A 19,132-nucleotide genomic window follows, 5' to 3' on the forward strand; every position below is an offset into this window, starting at 1 on the left:
TTTGTCGAAGATAAGGTGTCCATAGGTATGTGGATTTATCTCTGGGCTTTCTATTCTGTTCCATTGATCTATATTTCTGTCTTTGTGCCAGTACCATACTGTCTTGATGACTGTGGCTTTGCAGTAGAGTCTGAAGTCAGGCAGAACTGCCATATGACCCAGCTGTGTATGACTGTGTATGACTGGGCATACACACTGAGGAAACCAGATCCGAAAGAGACACGTGTACCCCAATGTTCATTACAGCACTGTTTATAATAGCCAGGACATGAAAGCAACCTAGATGCCCATCAGTAGACAAATGCATAAGAAAGCTATGCTATATATACACAATGGAATATTACTCAGCCATTAAAAAGAATACATTTGAATCAGTTCTAATGAGATGGATGAAACTGGAGCCCATTATACAGAGTGAAGTAAGCCAGAAAGATAAACACAAATACAGTATACTAACACATATATATGGAATTTAGAAAGATGGTAATGATAACCCTATACACAAGACAGAAAAAGAGACACAGATGTATAGAACAGACTTTTGGACTCTATGGGAGAAGGCGAGGATGGGATGATCTGAGAGAATAGCATTGAAACATATATATTATCAAGTGTGAAACAAATCAGCAGTCCAGGCTGGATGCATGAGACAAGTGCTCAGGGCCAGTACACTGGGATGACCCAGAGGGATGGGATAGGGAGGGAGGTGGGAGGGGGGTTCAGGATGGGGAACACATGTAAATCCATGGCTGATTCATGTCAATGTATGGCAAAAACCACTACAATATTGTAAAGAAATTAGCCTCCAACTAATAAAAATAAATGAAAAAAAAATCATCACCTAAAAAAAAAACCCAAATTCAACATTCAGAAAATGAAGATCATGGCATCCAGTCCCATCACTTCATGGCAAATAGATGGGAAACAATGGAAACAGTGAGAGACTTTATTTTGGGGGGCCTCAAAATCACCTCAGATGGTTACTGCAGCCATGTAATTAAAAGATGCTTGCTCCCTGTAAAAAAAGCTATGACCAACCTAGAAAGCATATTAAAAAGCAGAGACGTTACTTTACCAACAAAGATCCATCTAGTTAAAGCTATGGTTTTTCCAGTAATCATGTATGGATGTGATAGCTGGACTATAAAGAAAGCTGAGTGCCGAAGAATTGATGCTTTTGAACTGTGGTGTTGGAGAAGACTCTCGAGAGTCGCTTGGACAACAAGGAGATCCAACCAGTCCATCCTAAAGGAGATCAGTCCTGAACGTTCATTGGAAGGATGATGCTGAACCTGAAACTCCAATACTCTGGCCACCTGATGAAAAGAACCGAATCACTGGAAAAGACCCTTATACTGGGAAAGACTGAAGATGGGTGGAGAAGGGGATGACAGACGATGAGATGGTTGGATGGCATCACTGACTTAATGGACATGAGTTTCGCAGGCTCCAGGAGATGGGATGAACACGGAAGGCTGGCATGCCACAGTCCATGGGGGCGTAAAGAGCTGGACACAACTGAGCAACTGAACTGAACTGATAATACATCAGATGAGAAATAATGTGGACTTAAAAAGCACATCAAAGGACATATCTTCACAAGTATCTATCTTCCTATTTATAATTTCAGTCCCAAAGAGAACTAACAGAAACTAGGTCTACTAAATGTATAACTATTACTTTAAAATTCTTTGGTGAATAACAGAACGTTAAAGCACACAATTTTTCATTCATTTAAAAGAGATAATATAAGGGGCAATCTTCAAGGCAAATGTCTTTGTGACATAAAAAAATGCAACTGAGTTATGGTATCCTTTATATACATATATACACACACACACACACACACACACATATATTACATAGATACAGGTATAGTTTTTTTTTAAATAAGTCTATTTTCAAAGTATTCTCTTTTTCACTCTTTAACATTGTCTAAAGTTTAATAATTCTGTTAGGTACTTCTTCACAGCCAATCGCCTAAAGCAAAGACACTGCTTATTTTTGTTAACTGCTATTAACAGATACTTAAACTACTTGCATATTAGTGTAGTCATTAAATAATCTTATAAAACTCAAAGAAAAATATTTCTATGCATAGATTTTTGAGGGAATTAAGTTTGTAAATACAAATGAAGCTAGTACTAAGCTCTATTTTCTTTATAATTTTTATTTACATGGAATTTGGCCTACATGAAAATATATGTAATTTAAATTTAAACAATGAAATTGAAATTAATCTGAAAATATATCTGTGTAGCATAAACATTATATATGAACAAGGTCCCCCCCTAAGTTAGCTTTGCTTTTGTTTTCTATCATGGATTCAAAGGCTGTAAGTGGTAGGAAGCATGATTTAAATTTGGGAGGAATAACACTTAGCTGGTGTAAATGATGCTTCCCAAGTAGTGCAGTGGTAAAAGAATCTACCTGCCAATGTAGGAGACACAAGAGACGTGGGTTCTATCCTTGGGTCAGGAAGATGCCCCAGAGTAGGAAATAGCAACCCACTCCAGTATTCTTGCCTGGAAAATTCCATGGACAGAGGAGCCTGGCAGGCTACAGTCCAGAAGATCACAAAGAGTCAGACACAACTGAGCACCCATACATACACATACACACAGTGTCAATGACAGTGTTAATAAGGATAGCTACTGCAGAGAATGCCACGGTGGCGTATCTTTGCCAAAAGAGTTCTCATTTCTCATAGTACCAAATTAACTTTCATTTTCATATCCTATAAAAGAGTGTCATAATTAAATTGAAAGGAAATGAAGTTCATTCAGAGTGAAAGGATGTGCTGAAATAAAATGTCAGAATAAGATAAATGGAACAGGCAAAGAGGTAGATGTGACTCCAAGGGGTCTTACACATTGTCTCAACCAATCATTTTGGAACTCTTCCAAATAATACATCAAATTAAAGTCAATCCAAGAGAGAAATTTGTAATTTAGATAATTTATACTTTGGCATAGGCAATGCTACATATTTCTGATGCTGCTATCTGGAAAGAAGAGCAGAGAAGAAAAGGAGATCAAGGTCATGCTTATTTGCAACGTCTCTCTTATCTCCTGCTGGAAAGCATCAAACTGGGTCTCAAAACTGACCACACATCATCCCTTTCATCTTTCATCTGGATTCGTGCAGCTTCTCCACTGGGCTTCCAGAGTTCCACTCTGGTCCGCTTTCAATCTACCACAGAGCAGAAAAAGTGATCTTACAAAGTAAATCAAATAAAATTCACTGTTTAAAACTCTATAAGTTTCCCAAAGCACACAGAATAAAATCTGCACTCCCTTACTTTGAGCTCTAAGGTCTGCATGATCTGGCCTGTCTACCTCTGCAAGTATGTGGGTGTGTTACTTCCTGTATATGTTGCTACCCAACCACATTGAGTTTCTTCCCACCTTAGAACCTTTGCATATACCATTCTGTTTTCAGTGAATACCTCACTCTTAAAAGCCTACTCCTTATGCTTACATGAAGCTTAAATATTACCTGTCTTGAGTCTTTCCTAACCATCCATCTCAACTCCCTGTTTTGTTTCCTTCTTAGCATACATCATGCATACAATCATTTTTTATATTTATCAACTTTTCATAAAGTTTTTCACCTAACATGTAAGCTCTTTAGTGACAGAGTGGTGAATGTCTTTTCTAATGGCACCTTTTTATATATAATTTCTTATTACAGAAATATAAGGTAGATTATTCTATATGTACATCATTATTTTTTAACTCTGAAATAATAAGACAGTGTTTTAAAAAGTATGTTCCATACCAATGCATGGTGTTTGGTGAAAACGTGATCCTAGGTCAAAGAATTGTTTGCAAGTGCTACAAACTATATATTCTTCCTGAGGGTACCTGATGCATATTAAGATATTGAAAGCTTCCAGAAGTAAAGAAATCTTTTTACTTTTACTCAATCCATTGATTACTGTATTTGTAGATTCTACAAACTCCTTCATTTCCTTACTAAGTAGCATTTATTAACCTCTTGAGATATTAGTGTTCAACATAAGAAACTTTGAGAAATGATACTACAGAGTTCCAGGGAAGAACAACTTGTCCACTGTCTTCTGTATTTACTTACCTAAATGAATTCAAGGATTTCATCACAGCACCAAACAGTTCTCCCCCAAATCCCCCTATTCTAAAAATGTTTTTTAAAATGTTTCCCCAAATGTCTTAAGATGTCCTAAAATGCCTTTAAAAGTTCTGAAAAATGTCAAGAAGTGGAAGAAAAGCATTATCACTAAAGCGGTGCTTAGTCGCTCAGTCGTGTCGGACTCTTGGCGACCCCATGGACTATAGCCCACCAGGCTTCTCTTCTGTCCATGGAGTTCTCCAGGCAAGAATACTGGAGTGGGTTGCCATTTCCTTCTCCATCACTAATGCCATGAACTAGTAATAAATCATTAAAAATTTACACACACCTAAAATTCAGGCCTAAATCCAGATTTTCTATTTTGTGTGTTTTATTTTTGAAACATGGTTCTTTAACCATATCTATGCTAGGACTTCCCTAGTGGCTCAGGCGGTAAAGCGTCTGCCTACAATGCAGGAGACCCGGGTTCGATCCCTGGGTTTGGAAGATCCCCTAGAGAAGGAAATGGCAACCCACTGCAGTAGTCTTGCCTGGAAAATCCCATGGATGGAGGAGCCTGGTAGGCTACAGTCCAAGGAGTCACAAAGAGTCAGACACGACTGAGCGACTTTACTTCACTTCTTCATGCTCATTTAATAGTTACTATTATCATTATTACTTTGCAGTGTTTTTTTTTTTTTGCTTGTGATCTAATAAGGCAACCAGAAGTTTTCTCAGTTAATTCCTACAAGGCTGCTCAGAATTTGCTGCTAATGGTAATATTTGCATATGGTTTTTATAGGCCACACATGTTCTTTGGAGTAATATACATATTACTTGAATGTTCACTGACAATAAAACATTTATGTTTAGCCAGTTTACCAGAAGTTTCACTGATAGTCATAAATACTTGGAATACATGGCTTTTTATAGCAGAATATGTTGTTGTTTAGTCACTAAGTTGTGTCCAACTCTTTTGTGACCCCATGGACTGTAGCCCACCAGGGTCCTCTGGCTATGGCATTTCCCAGGCAAGAATACTAGAGTTGCCATTTTCTTCTCCAGGTGATCTTCCCAAGCCAGGAATCAAAACCACATCTCCTGTACTGGCAGGCGGATTCTTTACCCCCCAGCCACCAGGGAAGTTCACAGCATACTATGGTGAAGATAAATTTCCACTGGTAAAGCTACTACTTTATCTTTACTCTTTTTTTTTTTCTTTATTTTTACTCTATCTTTGAACTATTTTGGTTCAAAAACCAAAAAATTTAAACCTTGGCATCCAACAATACTGAGTTTCTATTGCTCCCATTATCTTTTGATCATTTCTTTGGCACAAAATGCTTACTTGAGCAGAAAAATATTTCTAAGTTTCTTTTCTGTAATTAGGTACTTTCGTAGATATACATGCCACTGGTTAAGGACAAGTGTGTCTGTTCATCTACTAACAGATGGTGTAAACAGTCATGGTTATTTCTTTTTTGTCATATTTTATTCTTTATTCAACAGAGTATTTAAAGTACTATTTATATCTATCTACGATAAAAAGAGAAAAAGACAAAGTTAAACATCTTTTCCATTTTAGAAAAGAGATTTAAAAAGAGGTAAAATTAGATATTAATCACATTATTAAAATGTATAAATGATATTATTTTATAAAATTAAGCCAACTTTAAAATATCTATACATTGGTTTCTTTTATAGAGTTAATTTAAAAGAAACTTTTGTAATCCACTGTCGAAAACTGCTTTTGTAGCTAAGTATTCTTGTATATTTTAATCTTTTTCTGGGGTAATCTAATGTAAAATCATATTCATTCTCTCATTTATTAATTCAACAAATATTTCATGTATGTCTAACACTCAAAGTACAAGTATCTTACTAAACGGCATGTGTCTTACTAAATGGAATACAGAAGTCGCTGGGGTGCTACTTCAGTGTTCAAGTAGTTTAAAAATTTGAGTATAGAGATAATTACCATAGATAAATAATAGACATTTATCCCACAGATAATTCCCATAGATAAATACCAGGTAAATAGATTAAAAATTAAAGGACACTTACCACTTAATAGCTTACAAGCTCAAAGAGGAAAGGTTATACTCATAATTTCCAGGGTAAAAGAGGTGACTTTTGAAGGCTAAGATTTTAAAAGAAGTAGGAAATAAGAATTTCCAAGCAGAGAGAACAATTTAGGAAAAAATATATATAAAAGTGGAGGGATGAGAAATATTTGTGGAATTTCAGTAAATCTAACTTGAGAACAGTAACTGTAAGTAAAATATAGCATTGTATTAGGAGGTAAGATTGTCAAGGCCTGGTCATAGAAGAAGGACATCACTCTCTCTGGGAGGAGAGGAAAGAAGCTACAGTGATACATAAGATGAATATGATTGGTGACAAATACCAAGGAGTGGAGAACATCTACTGGGTCAATGATTAGAGACAAGTCTCCAAAGTGGTGGCCTGGGAATGTAACCATTGAAAGAATGGCTTAGTCAGCTGACAAAAATGGAGATCCATATCCTCATTTACATTTAAATTATAATTGTCAAATAAAATTACATTGAGCAAGAAATGGGTCAATAATAAGGCTCAATATTATTTCTATTGTTTATGACAATTGGAAATAATTCTACTCGTTAATATACTGAATTTTATTTTATTTTTTTAAATTTTTTTTTGTGTTCCCCATCCTGATCCCCCCTCCCGCCTCCCTCCCTAATATACTGAATTTTAAAAGATCACTTCATCCGGTCACTAAATCTACAATAAAGACTTAAGTTCCTCTATTTTCCTGTGAACTAAGAAAAATCCAAAATATATTTTTGTCAGTTAGTCTACAAAATGAATAAAAGACACACATTTGATGAAATTTTGAATTTATGAAAAAATAATTTAATTAATATGCAATTAATCAAACAACTAAACCAAAAGAAAGAGGTGGGTGGTGAGGGGAAGAAAAGAAAGAATCATCTGTGCATTCAGTTCAGTGGGATGCTAACTGGCCTGTAAAAATGAGAATAAAGAAAGAGTCCTGCTGCATTTAACTTGCAGAACTAGAAATTACTATTATCTACAAAAAGAAATTAACTCATTTCATTAATTATGGAAATACAGTATAATTCAAAATGTCATTTATATGAAATATAATAATGCCAGTTCATGACCATATGGCAAACAGTGGGGAACTGAAATGTGTATTTAAAGACTTACTTCAAATTACATATTGGAGCTTAAGTATGTGGTAATGAATATCATGAGACACTGAATTCTTCAGCAGAAAAACATCTAGTCAATCCCAATTATTCTGGGGGATACTTACTAGAATTAGTAATAATCATAAACAGAAAGCGCTCTCTGCAAGTGTTTTCCAAAATTCCATGAGACACTCCAGTAAAAGGTGTTTTAAATTCAAACACACTAGCAAAATGATGATTTAAAAAGGCTAACATGCAAAGAAAGGTTCACTGTGAACCTCAAGGAAGGGCTATAGCCTGTAGTTTTCAAAGCAGATGGCTAGGGAACATGTTATTTGCCAGACATTTTTATTATTTCAAGTAGTAAACTCTGAGATGCTCCTCTGTGAGAAACAAGGTGATTCACTTTTCTCTACAAACTGTGGTAGTTTTACTTCACTTTTCTTTGCATCTCATTCACAGAATGTCCTCTAGTCCCATATCTTGCCTCACACCTCAAGTATCATATAACACACACACACACACACACACACACACACACAATGAAAGTTGCTCAGTCGTGTTTGACTCTTTGCGACCCCATGGACTATACAGTCCATGGAATTCTTCAGGCCAGAATACGGGAGTGGGTAGCCTATCCCTTCTCCGGGGATCTTCCTGACTCAGGAATCGAATTGGGGTCTCCTGCATTGCAGGCAGATTCTATTCCAGCTGAGCTACCAGGGAAGTCATACACACACACACACACACACACACATATAGTTACATTTATGTAAATACAAAACTTTAAATATGTATATATCTTTCATATCTATCTACCTATAAAAATTTACACTCCCTGAGCAAAGCCCAAGGATAGAGTTGTCTTCTCCTTCCCTTTAACCCAAACCAAAAATCTTAACACAAAATGCCTCCAAATCAGCTGTCATACAAAAGCACCTAATAAATTAAAATGTTTTGACATATAAAGCTGGTAATAAGCAGGTATACAAAAATTTTAAAAGAATAGGGCTATTTAATCTTAATCTAAAGAAATAAATCATAAACAGTATTGTGGCAAAAGGGGAGATGAAATTTGAAGGTGGATAAAATCAAAGGAAAGATGTTTCTATTCTGCTCATCCAATAACTATTTTATATCAGCATCTATCTACCTTGCTTACATGTAAGTCCAGTAATAAATTTTCATCCAAGGGAAGCACTGCAATTATATTTTGAGAAAAGTAGTTAAATTTTTCATTGTTCTTCTCCCACCCTTCCCAACACAAAAGCAAAAAAAAAAAAAAAGAAAGAAAGAAAAGAAAAGAAACAGAAAATAGAGAAAGAAAGAGATAAAGAAAACTCAGGCAAATTTTATAGGAAAATGACAAATCTTTTGAAATACATATTTTATCAATTTTATAATTGCATAATCTTAGTGTGAATTGTGACACAGAATTATATAATTTATGAGCTGAAACTCTTACTAATGACCTGGTCCCATATTCCCATTTATGTATGAAATTTTAAAAAGAGGGAGAAGTGATAAATGAACTCAAAGTCACACAAACCTGTGGTCTAACCAGAGCTTAAAACCCAGATGTTTCAATTCTTTGTACTTTAGGCTTTCCAATTCACCAGAATGCCTCCTACATTTTATTTTGTTTTTGAAAATCTTCACACATTGCAGAAAAATAAGATACACTAATACATTTTGTGTTTGTGTTCTACGAGCCTAATGTTTAAATATTAATAGCTACCAGTAATGTTTAGTTTATTTTCTACCTGAATTTATTCATATTTATCTGCTGATTTTGAAGTCTTGACAACACTTGCAAAATCTACCAAAGCTGAATGATTACAGAACACAACAAAGTAATGATTGTGTACTTCTCCCCTTTAAAAGTGACACTGTTATTATCATGAATAAGGAAAAGCACATTTTTACCTGCCAATATTCATGAGGGGTGGCAATTTTGCAGCATTTTATAAATCTCTGAATAGTGGATACTGATAAGAGGATAAAAATTCAATTTTTTAGAGAACAGAAAATTGTGAAGAATTTAAGACTTCTTTGTACTAATTTAGAAAATCCCAGAGCCCTCTAAATTATTATATGAGCTCTTAAATAAGAAGTCATGAATAATGAAAGATTTCCTTTTGTGCAGATAATAACGTGAAAGAGATTCTTTCCAACTAGCTTTTGGTCATGAAATGACCAGCTTGAGCCTTAATAATGTGCTTTCTAAGTTTCCAAGTAATGAAGATTTGTTTTCAGCAGAGAATCCTTATAAGACACGTGGTACAGAATATAATCAGAGTACTTGGAGTGTAGCAAAATCATCATAAATATTTACAAAAGGAATGAAATAGACATTTAAGTTTTGATTTTGTTAAGCAAATCAATGAAAGTATCGACTTTATATACCATCCTACATAATGTATACATAATCCCATTTTTATAATTTCTCCGTTGTTAAAACCAAATGTAGTCAAGACTGTTTCAATTCTCTGTTTTGGATTAAGTAAATTTAATGTATTATGTGAGGGAGATGTCTGGTTTCATGTCCGATTTGTAAAGAGGTTGGAAGTTATCACTCCTATCCTTACAAATAAAGTTGAAGAAACTGAAAATCAGTCACTTTTCTTGGACCAACCAGATAATCGAGTTTGCAGAGCAAACCATCACCCTCAAACCTGGAGAGAGAGGTTAATCCAGAGTATCATAGCTGAGATGTGCTTCTCTGAAGTTGAGTACCCTGGAACCATGAATTGTTAAATGGGAATTTTAGTGAATTGCTGGAAGATGAACGTAGACCAGCTTGAGAGTAAGACACTGGGGGTGGGGGCGGGAGGCTGAGTTTTGGGGAATCCCCACCCTTTCCTGGATTTTGCCTCCAGGAATCCCACCAGCTTCTCCAGATGAAGATCCAAAAAGGATCCTCTCCTGATTCTAGCAGGGGTTAGAGAATAAGTCATCTTTGTGATGACTGATAGAGACTCTCCATAACAAAGGCCTACCCTCCAGGGAAAAATACTTGATCTGCACTTCTCACATGCTTCAGTTCAGTTCAGTCGCTCAGTCGTGTCTGACTCTTTGCTAACCCATGAATCGCAGTATGCCAGGCCCCCCTGTCCATCACCAACTCCCGGAGCCCACTCAAACTCATGTCCATCAAGTTGGTGATGCCATCCAACCATCTCATCCTCTGTCGTTCCCTTCTCCTCCTGCCCCCAATCCCTCCCAGCATCAAGGTCTTTTCCAATGAATCAACTCTTTATATGAGGTGGCCAAAGTATTGGAGTTTCAGCTTCAGCATCAGTTCTTCCAATAAACACTCAGGACTGATTGTCTTTATGATGGACTGGTTGGATCTCCTTGCAGTCCAAGGGACTCTCAATAGTCTTCTCCAACACCACAGTTCAAAAGCATCAATTCTTTGGCACTCAGCTTTCTTCACAGTCCAACTCTCACATCCATACATGACCACTGGAAAAACCATAGCCTTGACTAGATGGACCTTTGTTGACAAAGTAATATCTCTGCTTTTTAATATGCTGTCTAGGTTGGTCATAACTTTCCTTCCAAGGAGTAAGCGTCTTTTAATTTCATGGCTGCAGTCACCATCTGGAGTGATTTTGGAGCCCTCAAAAATAAAGTCTGACACTGTTTCCACTCTTTCCCCATCTATTTGCCATCAAGTGATGGGACTGGATGCCATGATCTTAGTTTTTTGAATGTTGAGCTTACGTCAACTTTTTCACTCTCCTCTTTCACTTTCATCAAGAGGCTTTTTAGTTCCTCTTCACTTTCTGCCATAAGGGTGGTGTCATCTGCATATCTGAGGTTATTGATATTTCTCTCAGCAATCTTGATTCCAGCTTGTGCTTCATCCAGTCCAGCATTTCTCATGATGTACTCTGCATATAAGTTAAATAAGCAGGGTGACAATATACAGCCTTGACGTACTCCTTCTCCTATTTGGAACAAGTCTGTTGTTCCATGTCCAGTTCTAAATGTTGCTTCCTGACCTGCATACAGGTTTCTCAAGAGGCAGGTCAGGTGGTCTGGTATTCTCATCTCTTTCAGAATTTTCCGCAGTTTATTGTGATCCATACAGTCCAAGGCTCTGGCACAGTCAATAAAGCAGAAATAGATGTTTTTCTGGAGCTCTCTCGCTTTTTCGATGATCCAGTGGATGTTGGCAATTTGATCTCTGGTTCCTCTGCCTTTTCTAAAACCAGCTTGAACATCTGGAAGTTCACGGTTCAATGAAACTAAACCATGCCGTGTGGGGCCACCCAATGTGGTGAGAGAGACCCATGTCAGACCATGGTGGAGAGGTCTGACAGAACGTGGTCCACTGGAGAAGGGAATGGCAAACCACTTCAGTGTTCTTGCCTTGAGAACCCCGTGAACAGTATGAAAAGGCAAAAAGATAGGACACTGAAAGATAAACTCCCCAGGTCGGTAAGGTGCCCAATATGCTACTGGAGATCAATGGAGAAATAACTCCAGAAAGAATGAAGGGATGGAGCTAAAGCAAAAACAACACCCAGTTGTGGATGGGACTGGTGATAGAAGCAAGGTCCAATGCTGTAAAGAGCAATATTGCATAGGAACCTGGAATGTTAGGTCCATGAATCAAGGCAAATTGAAAGTGGTCAAACAGGAGGTGGCAAGAGTGAACATTGACATTTTAGGAATCAGCAAACTCAAATGGACTGGAATGGGGGAATTTAACTCAGATGATCATTGTATCTACTACTGTGGGCAGGAATCCCTTAGAAGAAATGGAGACCTGCTATTAGGTCAGCTTATTTTGGAGTATACCATTTAGATGTGGGTCTATATCCTTGGAGAAGGAAATGGCAACCCACTCCAGTATTTTTGCCAGAGAATCCTGTGGACAGAGGAGCCTGGTGGGCTGCTGTCCATGGGGTTGAACAGAGTCGGACATGATTGAAGCGACTTAGCATGCATGCATGCACTGGAGAAGGAAATGGCAACCCACTCCAGTGTTCTTGCCTGCAGAATCCCAGGGACAGAGGGGCCCGGTGGGCTGCTGCCTATGGGGTTGCACAAAGTCAGACACGACTGAAGTGACTTAGCAGCAGCAGCAGCAGCAGCTATATCCTTACCTTGCCGTGTCTCAGTTTTGTCATGAGCTGATTGAGGGTAACAGGACCTAACTTTCAGATACCTAGACCTACCTTGAAAGACTGTTATAAAATCTATGCAGTGAATGCTGAAAACACAGTAGGTGCTAAATAAATTATGGCTGCTGTTATTATTGCTATCACTATTACTGTTATCACAAATATAGAAGGTTGCCTGTATTACAAAGTATATCTTGGAGAATCGCTTCAGAGAACCACTAAGTGAGGCTGAGGATCACCCAGGCTGCTTTGGGCATGGAGTAAAGGTGACATGCTGTCAGACAGAAAAGTATGTTTGTGAGTCAAAAAGGTTAGAGAAGAACTGTAACAGGAAGCTCTTTTAGAGATTTTAGACATGAAGTTGATTAGTGGAGAAACACTGAAATTTACACAGGCAGACCAATTCATAGTCCTTTGGTCCCAAGGGTCACATTTAGATTTCAGTCAGAGATGTGCTATGCCAGATTATTCCAGAACCTCGCCCAGCTATGGATATTATCTTACTAACCAAGAATTAAGGGCTGGATATTCTGACTTTTCGAAAGGAACACAAGCCAAGGGCAGGGGATATTTTATACTAATCCCACTCTGATTCAAACAAACTTTGAAAAAAGTAATAGCAAGCTCCTGTGAAAAGTCATGGCTTTCATTTTGTACATCAGAGGGTACATTCCAGGAGGGTGGAGTGACAGGGGAGGTAATCACAGTCCATGCCTCCGCCCCTCTGGACAAAGCCCAAAGGCATTACCAACAGGACAGAAAAAATGATACCATGCAGAAGTACAAGAACATACTCATGGTTTTCAACTGAATTTATTACTTTTAATTTACCAAAGCTATTGTGATGAAACAAACATCCCCCTCACTTTGATTGATATTAATTTGTTGCACAATATGGCACCATAGCCAGTTTCTCTTTGACGGCAGGCTATTTCCCAAAACTATGAACAAACTAGAATGATTCTGAAAAGATACTTACTTTCAATTTTTTGTTTCTGTCAACCAGTAGGTCAAAATAAGCTGCAAAAAAAATTACATAGAGATTCCGAAGACAATGTAACGATCTGTTTTTATTTACAAAAACCATAGCAACTCCCACTTTACTCTCTATCTAATCTCTTCTTCCTGGTATAGGTCAATAATTCCCAGATTTCAACTCTATGTTCTTTACAGTTTTAAAAAATTATTTTACTTTTAATTTAGTAAGTCATACATGAATATATTTAGACTGTACTTTAACTAAAGCTAAAATCTTCTTTGAGATACTCACCCCTGTCCCCAATCCCAATCCTCACCCATCAGAGGTAGCCATTATGAACAGTGTATATGTAAAATTTCAAAACCATTTTGTACCAATAGAAAATATTTGGTATTTTATGTTTTTTTAAAAAAATATTTGTCCTTATAATGTATGTACAAGCTAGCAATTTGCTTTTATGAAGTTATAAGAAATTTTAGGATATTCACATTTATTTATAGAGGCTAAAAGATTAGTGGAAATAATGGTGGATACACAGCAGGTTCTATAAACCTCTGCACAGCCATGAAATTTTGGGTATCTCACTAACCTCACTATCCTCACTTTTGAATAATCTTTCATCTCCCTCTCTCACAGGTTTTGTGTAAAAACTAAATGAAGTAATACATGCGTGTGCTCCAAAAGCTGTTATATATATATATATGAATAAAATATGGCTTCTTATCTGGAAAATGAACTCAAATAGTGGCTACTACTCTAAAACTATATATTATAGGTATTTCAATAGAAATTTTAACCAAAAAGTGTCACAATATTGTAATTTTCAGCTAGTGGCACAATGTTTTTAGCTTTGAATGCTTCATTGGTAGCACTGCACTAAAGATTTAATCATGAGATAATAACATTGCATGTAAGTTCAAGTTATTAATTTGTTTACAAATCCAATTTAATTTTTAAATCTGTGAACTTCTGTGCTTGATTCCTAGAGTAAATGACTAGCAGCCCTAATGTGTTAAAACAATTAGAATAACTAAATCAGAAAAGAGATTGCAAAACTATGACATTTAGAAATATTTTAAAATTTGTCCCAAATCTACTTCATATGGTATTCAAAGGAACTATTTTATAACAGCAGAAACAACTGTGTAAATTATTTCATTCTAAGTTACAACTCTGTTTAGCAAAATGTTTTTTATAAGATAGAAGCCTGACGGGTCTGTATTTTAAGGAAATTCAGATATTAAGATTCTTAGGGAAAATAGTTTAAAAAAAGAATGCTCTACAAAGTCCTCCTCATTTCTAGTTTGTTTCAATAACAGACAATATCATCTTCACCTAAATTGAAAACTGCCATGGATTTCTTCTGATTGTTTTTCATTATGAATTACCCACTTTTTGCTGCTGAGGGCGAGGGGGGAGGTGGGGCTGGGGGGTGGGAGAGGGTTTTCGGGGAGTGACTGATATTTCTCAACCCTCCTAATTTCCTTTATTTGAAACACATTACCTCACACTATTTCTTGAGCATCTCTAAGTTCAAACGGCTACTTAATTTTCACCTCTCAACATTAAAGTGAAAAAGAACCATGGGAAAGTACTGACATATATACATATACATAAAAAAATATTGCACAAGCCATAACATTTTAGGGGGTGTCAGTGTGATCATAGCAAGATAACTCAGAGATGAGTAAAGATCCTGAAACACAAGTAAGTCAGAGAGTTTCCCAAATACACTCATGTCTGAGAAGGAAGGTGTGGTAGATGGAACATGTATCTAATGTCTACCTTCCAGATGCCAAGAGTGAAGGCAAACTGTAAGAATTATTTGAGGTCAATTTAATCCCACTCCAAATTGTAAATCTGAGTGAACATACATATTTATTGAATTAGTGGAATACAGTAGATTTTAAAACTCTAATTGTATAAATCAGAACAATGAGTCATATGACAGTTTTAGGACCTGTTTTAATATTTTATAGTTTGTGCCAATTTTTCTAAATAGAGAAATGCTGACCACTGGTACTTCAAAAAAGCTTTTCACTCATAGGAAAAAACAAGCAATAACACAATGACATGCTCAGACTAGGTAGACAAAAATGAGAGAGATGAAAATTTTAACTATCCACTCTACAAATTAGGTGAATGGCAGAAAAAAACATGGAATCAGAAAACCACAGGCTCCCAGCTCTAGCTTCAGTATATTGAAACATTTTAGATTATAGGATCTTTAAATATAAAATGAGGGGGTTGGACTGTATCTTCAAGGTTCTCTACAACTTATATATTTCATGGGAAAATTTTCATAATGGTATGGTTTATAAAAATCTATGATTTGAATGTCAAAAATGGTAACCTGGGAAATTTTAACGGCTCTGGACTATTTATTGCTGTCAACTAATTCTGTTTTCCAAAAACCAAAATTTTTTCTTTTGGTCTGGCTACAGAAATAATTACATGCTATATGTAGATAATGTGGAAAATAAGAGGCAAACCCAAGTAAGAAAAAGAATGACCTATAATCACTACCCAAAGATAATGTGACCTATTAATATAGATAGTGTTGTGCTCAGCCGTGTCCAACTCTTTGTGACCCCCATGGACTGTAGCCCACCAGGCTCCTCTGTCCATGGGATTCTCCAGGCAAGAATCCTGGAATGGGTAGCCATTCTCTTCTCCAGAGTATCTTTCCCGACCCAGTGATCAAACTTGGGTCTCCTGCATTGCTGGCAGATTCTTTATCATCTGAGCCACAAGGGAAGCCTTGGTTAACGTATATGTTTCCTTACCTATTGTTATATCAATTACTTTAATATATTGAATCCAGTGGTTTTCAAATCTTTTATGAGCAAAATTTTCATTTTTGTAAAGAAAATCTCACATGTAACCTTTCTTTATGTACAAGAAATAAATGTTAAAATACTCTGAAATGCTAATGATGGGTCAGGGTTTTTCTGAGGTGATTATCAACATACTCCTATGGAGTCTTGTACTTTAAAAAGTACCGTTTAAAAAATATTGACTTAATTTCTTAATGTTGGACATTTACGCTGTTTGCTAGGTGTGTGTTTGTTTTCGCTGTCATAAATAACATTCAGATCTTTGTACATAGTAATGGTTGTTTCCTTAGGATAATTTCTGAAGGCTCAATTTCTGGATCAGATGATCTTATGATATTCATTGTCATACCAACCAATTCTAAAGATCATCTGGTTTGAAACCAGTTAACACCAGCAGGGGTTACCTATTTCCTATTCTGTTTTTAACAGTAACTAACCCATCTGTAGGAGAAGGCAATGGCACCCCACTCCAGTACTTTTGCCTGGAAAATCCCATGGACGGAGGAGCCTGGTAGGCTGCAGTCGATGGGGCCGCTAAGAGTCGGGCACGACTGAGCGACTTCACTTTCACTTTTCACTTTCATGCATTGGAGAAGGAAATGGCAACCCACTCCAGTGTTCTTACCTGGAGAATCCCACAGACAGAGGCGCCTAGTGGGCTGCTGTCTATGGGGTCGCATAGAGTCAGACACGACTGAAGTGACTTAGCAGCAGCAGCAACCCATCTGTTACTGGGCTTCCCTGCTGGCTCAGAGAGTAAAGAATCTGCCTGCTATGCAGGAGACATGCGTTTGATCCCTGGGTTGGGAAGGTCCCCTGGAGGAGGGCATAGCAACCCACTATGTATTCTTGCTTGGAGAATCCCCATGGACAGAGGAGCCTGGCGGTCTGCAATCCACCAGGTCACAAAGAGTTGGACACGACTGAGTGACTAAGCACAGCATAATCCATCTGTAAAATTGGAATCAGATTCTATTTCTGACATATTTCATCATCTTCCCTTTCTCTTTTTCATGACTTCAAACAAGTTGCCATTAAGGTTAAATAAATGCCCTCTTTGAAGCACCAGTAATTTGTTTCTGGTAAATGATACGAGATACCTACTGGATTGGTCTTTTGCTTTCTTTCGACAATGATCTATCAAGCAGTCAGCTTCTACATAGGAATGACAGCCCAAGCATACACCCGCCTTTGGAGGGGAATATCTGTTACTTGGTGCCCAAGGACACAACATGCCAAACTTTAAGTCTTTTTTATGGTATCTGAGCTTTGGTTAAAATCTATTCAAAGCAACCTCTGACCTCAGCATCGAGCAGATTTTCAAATAGGAAGAGAACCTGGAGATTATCTAATCTATAGTCTTCATTTCATAGATGATGAAACCAAGGCCCACAGGGGCTTCCTCGTGCGCAAATAATGACACAGTGACAAATGTATCACAAATGATCCAATGCTGCTGTCCCCAATAAGTGGATAGCCTTGCCAGAATACTCAACAACAGCACACCGTGTGACGAATGCTATGGGAGAACAAGGCAGCACAGGGACTCCAGCAGTACAGGCTGGCTGACTTTCCTGAAGAAGGCAACAGTTGTACTGCACGTTGAAGGAAATTAATGGGCTGGTGAGATAGAGAGATGGCAAGGGAGTAAGACCTCCCAAGACAGGGGAAGCGTAAAACTTAGGAAGAACGGGGCATCGTTCAGCAGTCTAAAGGATAAACCTTAAAAAGTAGCTGGAGAGGAGGTCACCAGGGAGTTAAAATTTGAATGCACCAAAGTTATATAAATGGGTGAAATTTCATTGGTGAGGTCTGTGATAAATTAGAGTGAATTTCCTCTCTAACAAGAAAATGTCAGTACAGCCCATTGTCATCATGTGAGGGAATAATCTTATAATTTGAAGAGAAGCCAAAGATCTCTTAATTTTTAAACCAGTGTTGGTACCAAATTTTAAAGAAAACATGGTAAAAACAAGACCAAACACATATGTGAGTTGAATTTTGCTAACAGCCTGCCAGTTTACTACCTCAGGGCTCAAGAGCTAGGCCAGGGGCAGCTCATGAAAGGCTCTGTGTACTAAGCTAAAGGGTTTGGACTTTATCCTGAAAACTGTAGGGACTCATTAAAAGACTTGAAGTGATTAACATCTTAGAAGGGTCACTCTGGCAGCTGTGTGAAGTCTGGAAGGTTGCTATGTAACAAGGGCTTAAACCAAGCCAGTGACAAGGACACGGAAAGGAGGAGACAGATTTGAAAGATGTTAAACAAGGCAAATGGTTTAGTAAATTACAGCTGAAATCTGAACCTGTGTCTTCTACTCCTTGCTTGATATAACCATACCAGCATTTTAGGATACCTTTTTGAGTGGAGTCTTACTTAGTTTGCAATTAATAAGGTACAGGGGAGATTTTCTGCAAACATTACCGTGAAACGCCAGAACTTCTTCCTGTAGATACTATTAGTATAGTGTAGCCAAACACTGTAACACTAAGATAAACTGCAGGATACCCAGAGAAATTGTAAGGAGACAGACAGTGGGCAAGACACATGAATGAAGCCCGTCTAAGATGTTTCACTGGCTAACATTCCATGCCAGTTTACAACTAAACAAACGATGAAGATATTATTAAGTATTTGGTAAAGGAAAAGAAAGGATTATCTTATTCTATGTCTGCACCCAAAACTCTATGTCTAAGAATTACTCAATTTATGAGTTTCTGGATCACCGGCATAGTGGTTAATCCCTGCATACGAAGTGCAAGTGAAGACTGCAGCTTTAATTTGGTTGGTATATTTTTTAGTTCAATGAATAACTCAGCCAGACAACACAAGCTAGTCAAATGGAAAGTGAAGTCATTAGGTGGGGTGAAGTGATGTCAAATCTCTGA

At 37.3% G+C, this 19,132-nt stretch overlaps 1 protein-coding gene across 6 annotated transcripts in view; it reads right to left on the reverse strand.

The window, feature by feature from the left end:
• The window catches only part of XRCC4 (X-ray repair cross complementing 4), a 291,089-nt gene that overhangs the window by 70,459 nt on the left and 201,498 nt on the right, over window positions 1–19,132 (reverse strand). The window contains exon 8 of one of the 6 annotated variants that reach the window (XM_043464725.1): window positions 1,454–3,192. The exons of 4 other annotated variants lie outside the window; for them this stretch is intronic. In XM_043464725.1, coding sequence (XP_043320660.1) covers window positions 3,123–3,192 — 70 coding nt within the window. In that variant the 3' untranslated portion in view covers window positions 1,454–3,122. Of the gene's footprint in view, window positions 1–1,453; window positions 3,193–13,422; window positions 13,448–19,132 lie in introns of those variants that run through there. One more of the 6 variants, XM_043464726.1, reaches the window with a different exon arrangement.

The sequence above is a fragment of the Cervus canadensis genome, chromosome 4 (genome assembly GCF_019320065.1).
Source record: "Cervus canadensis isolate Bull #8, Minnesota chromosome 4, ASM1932006v1, whole genome shotgun sequence".
NCBI lineage: Eukaryota > Metazoa > Chordata > Mammalia > Artiodactyla > Cervidae > Cervus > Cervus canadensis.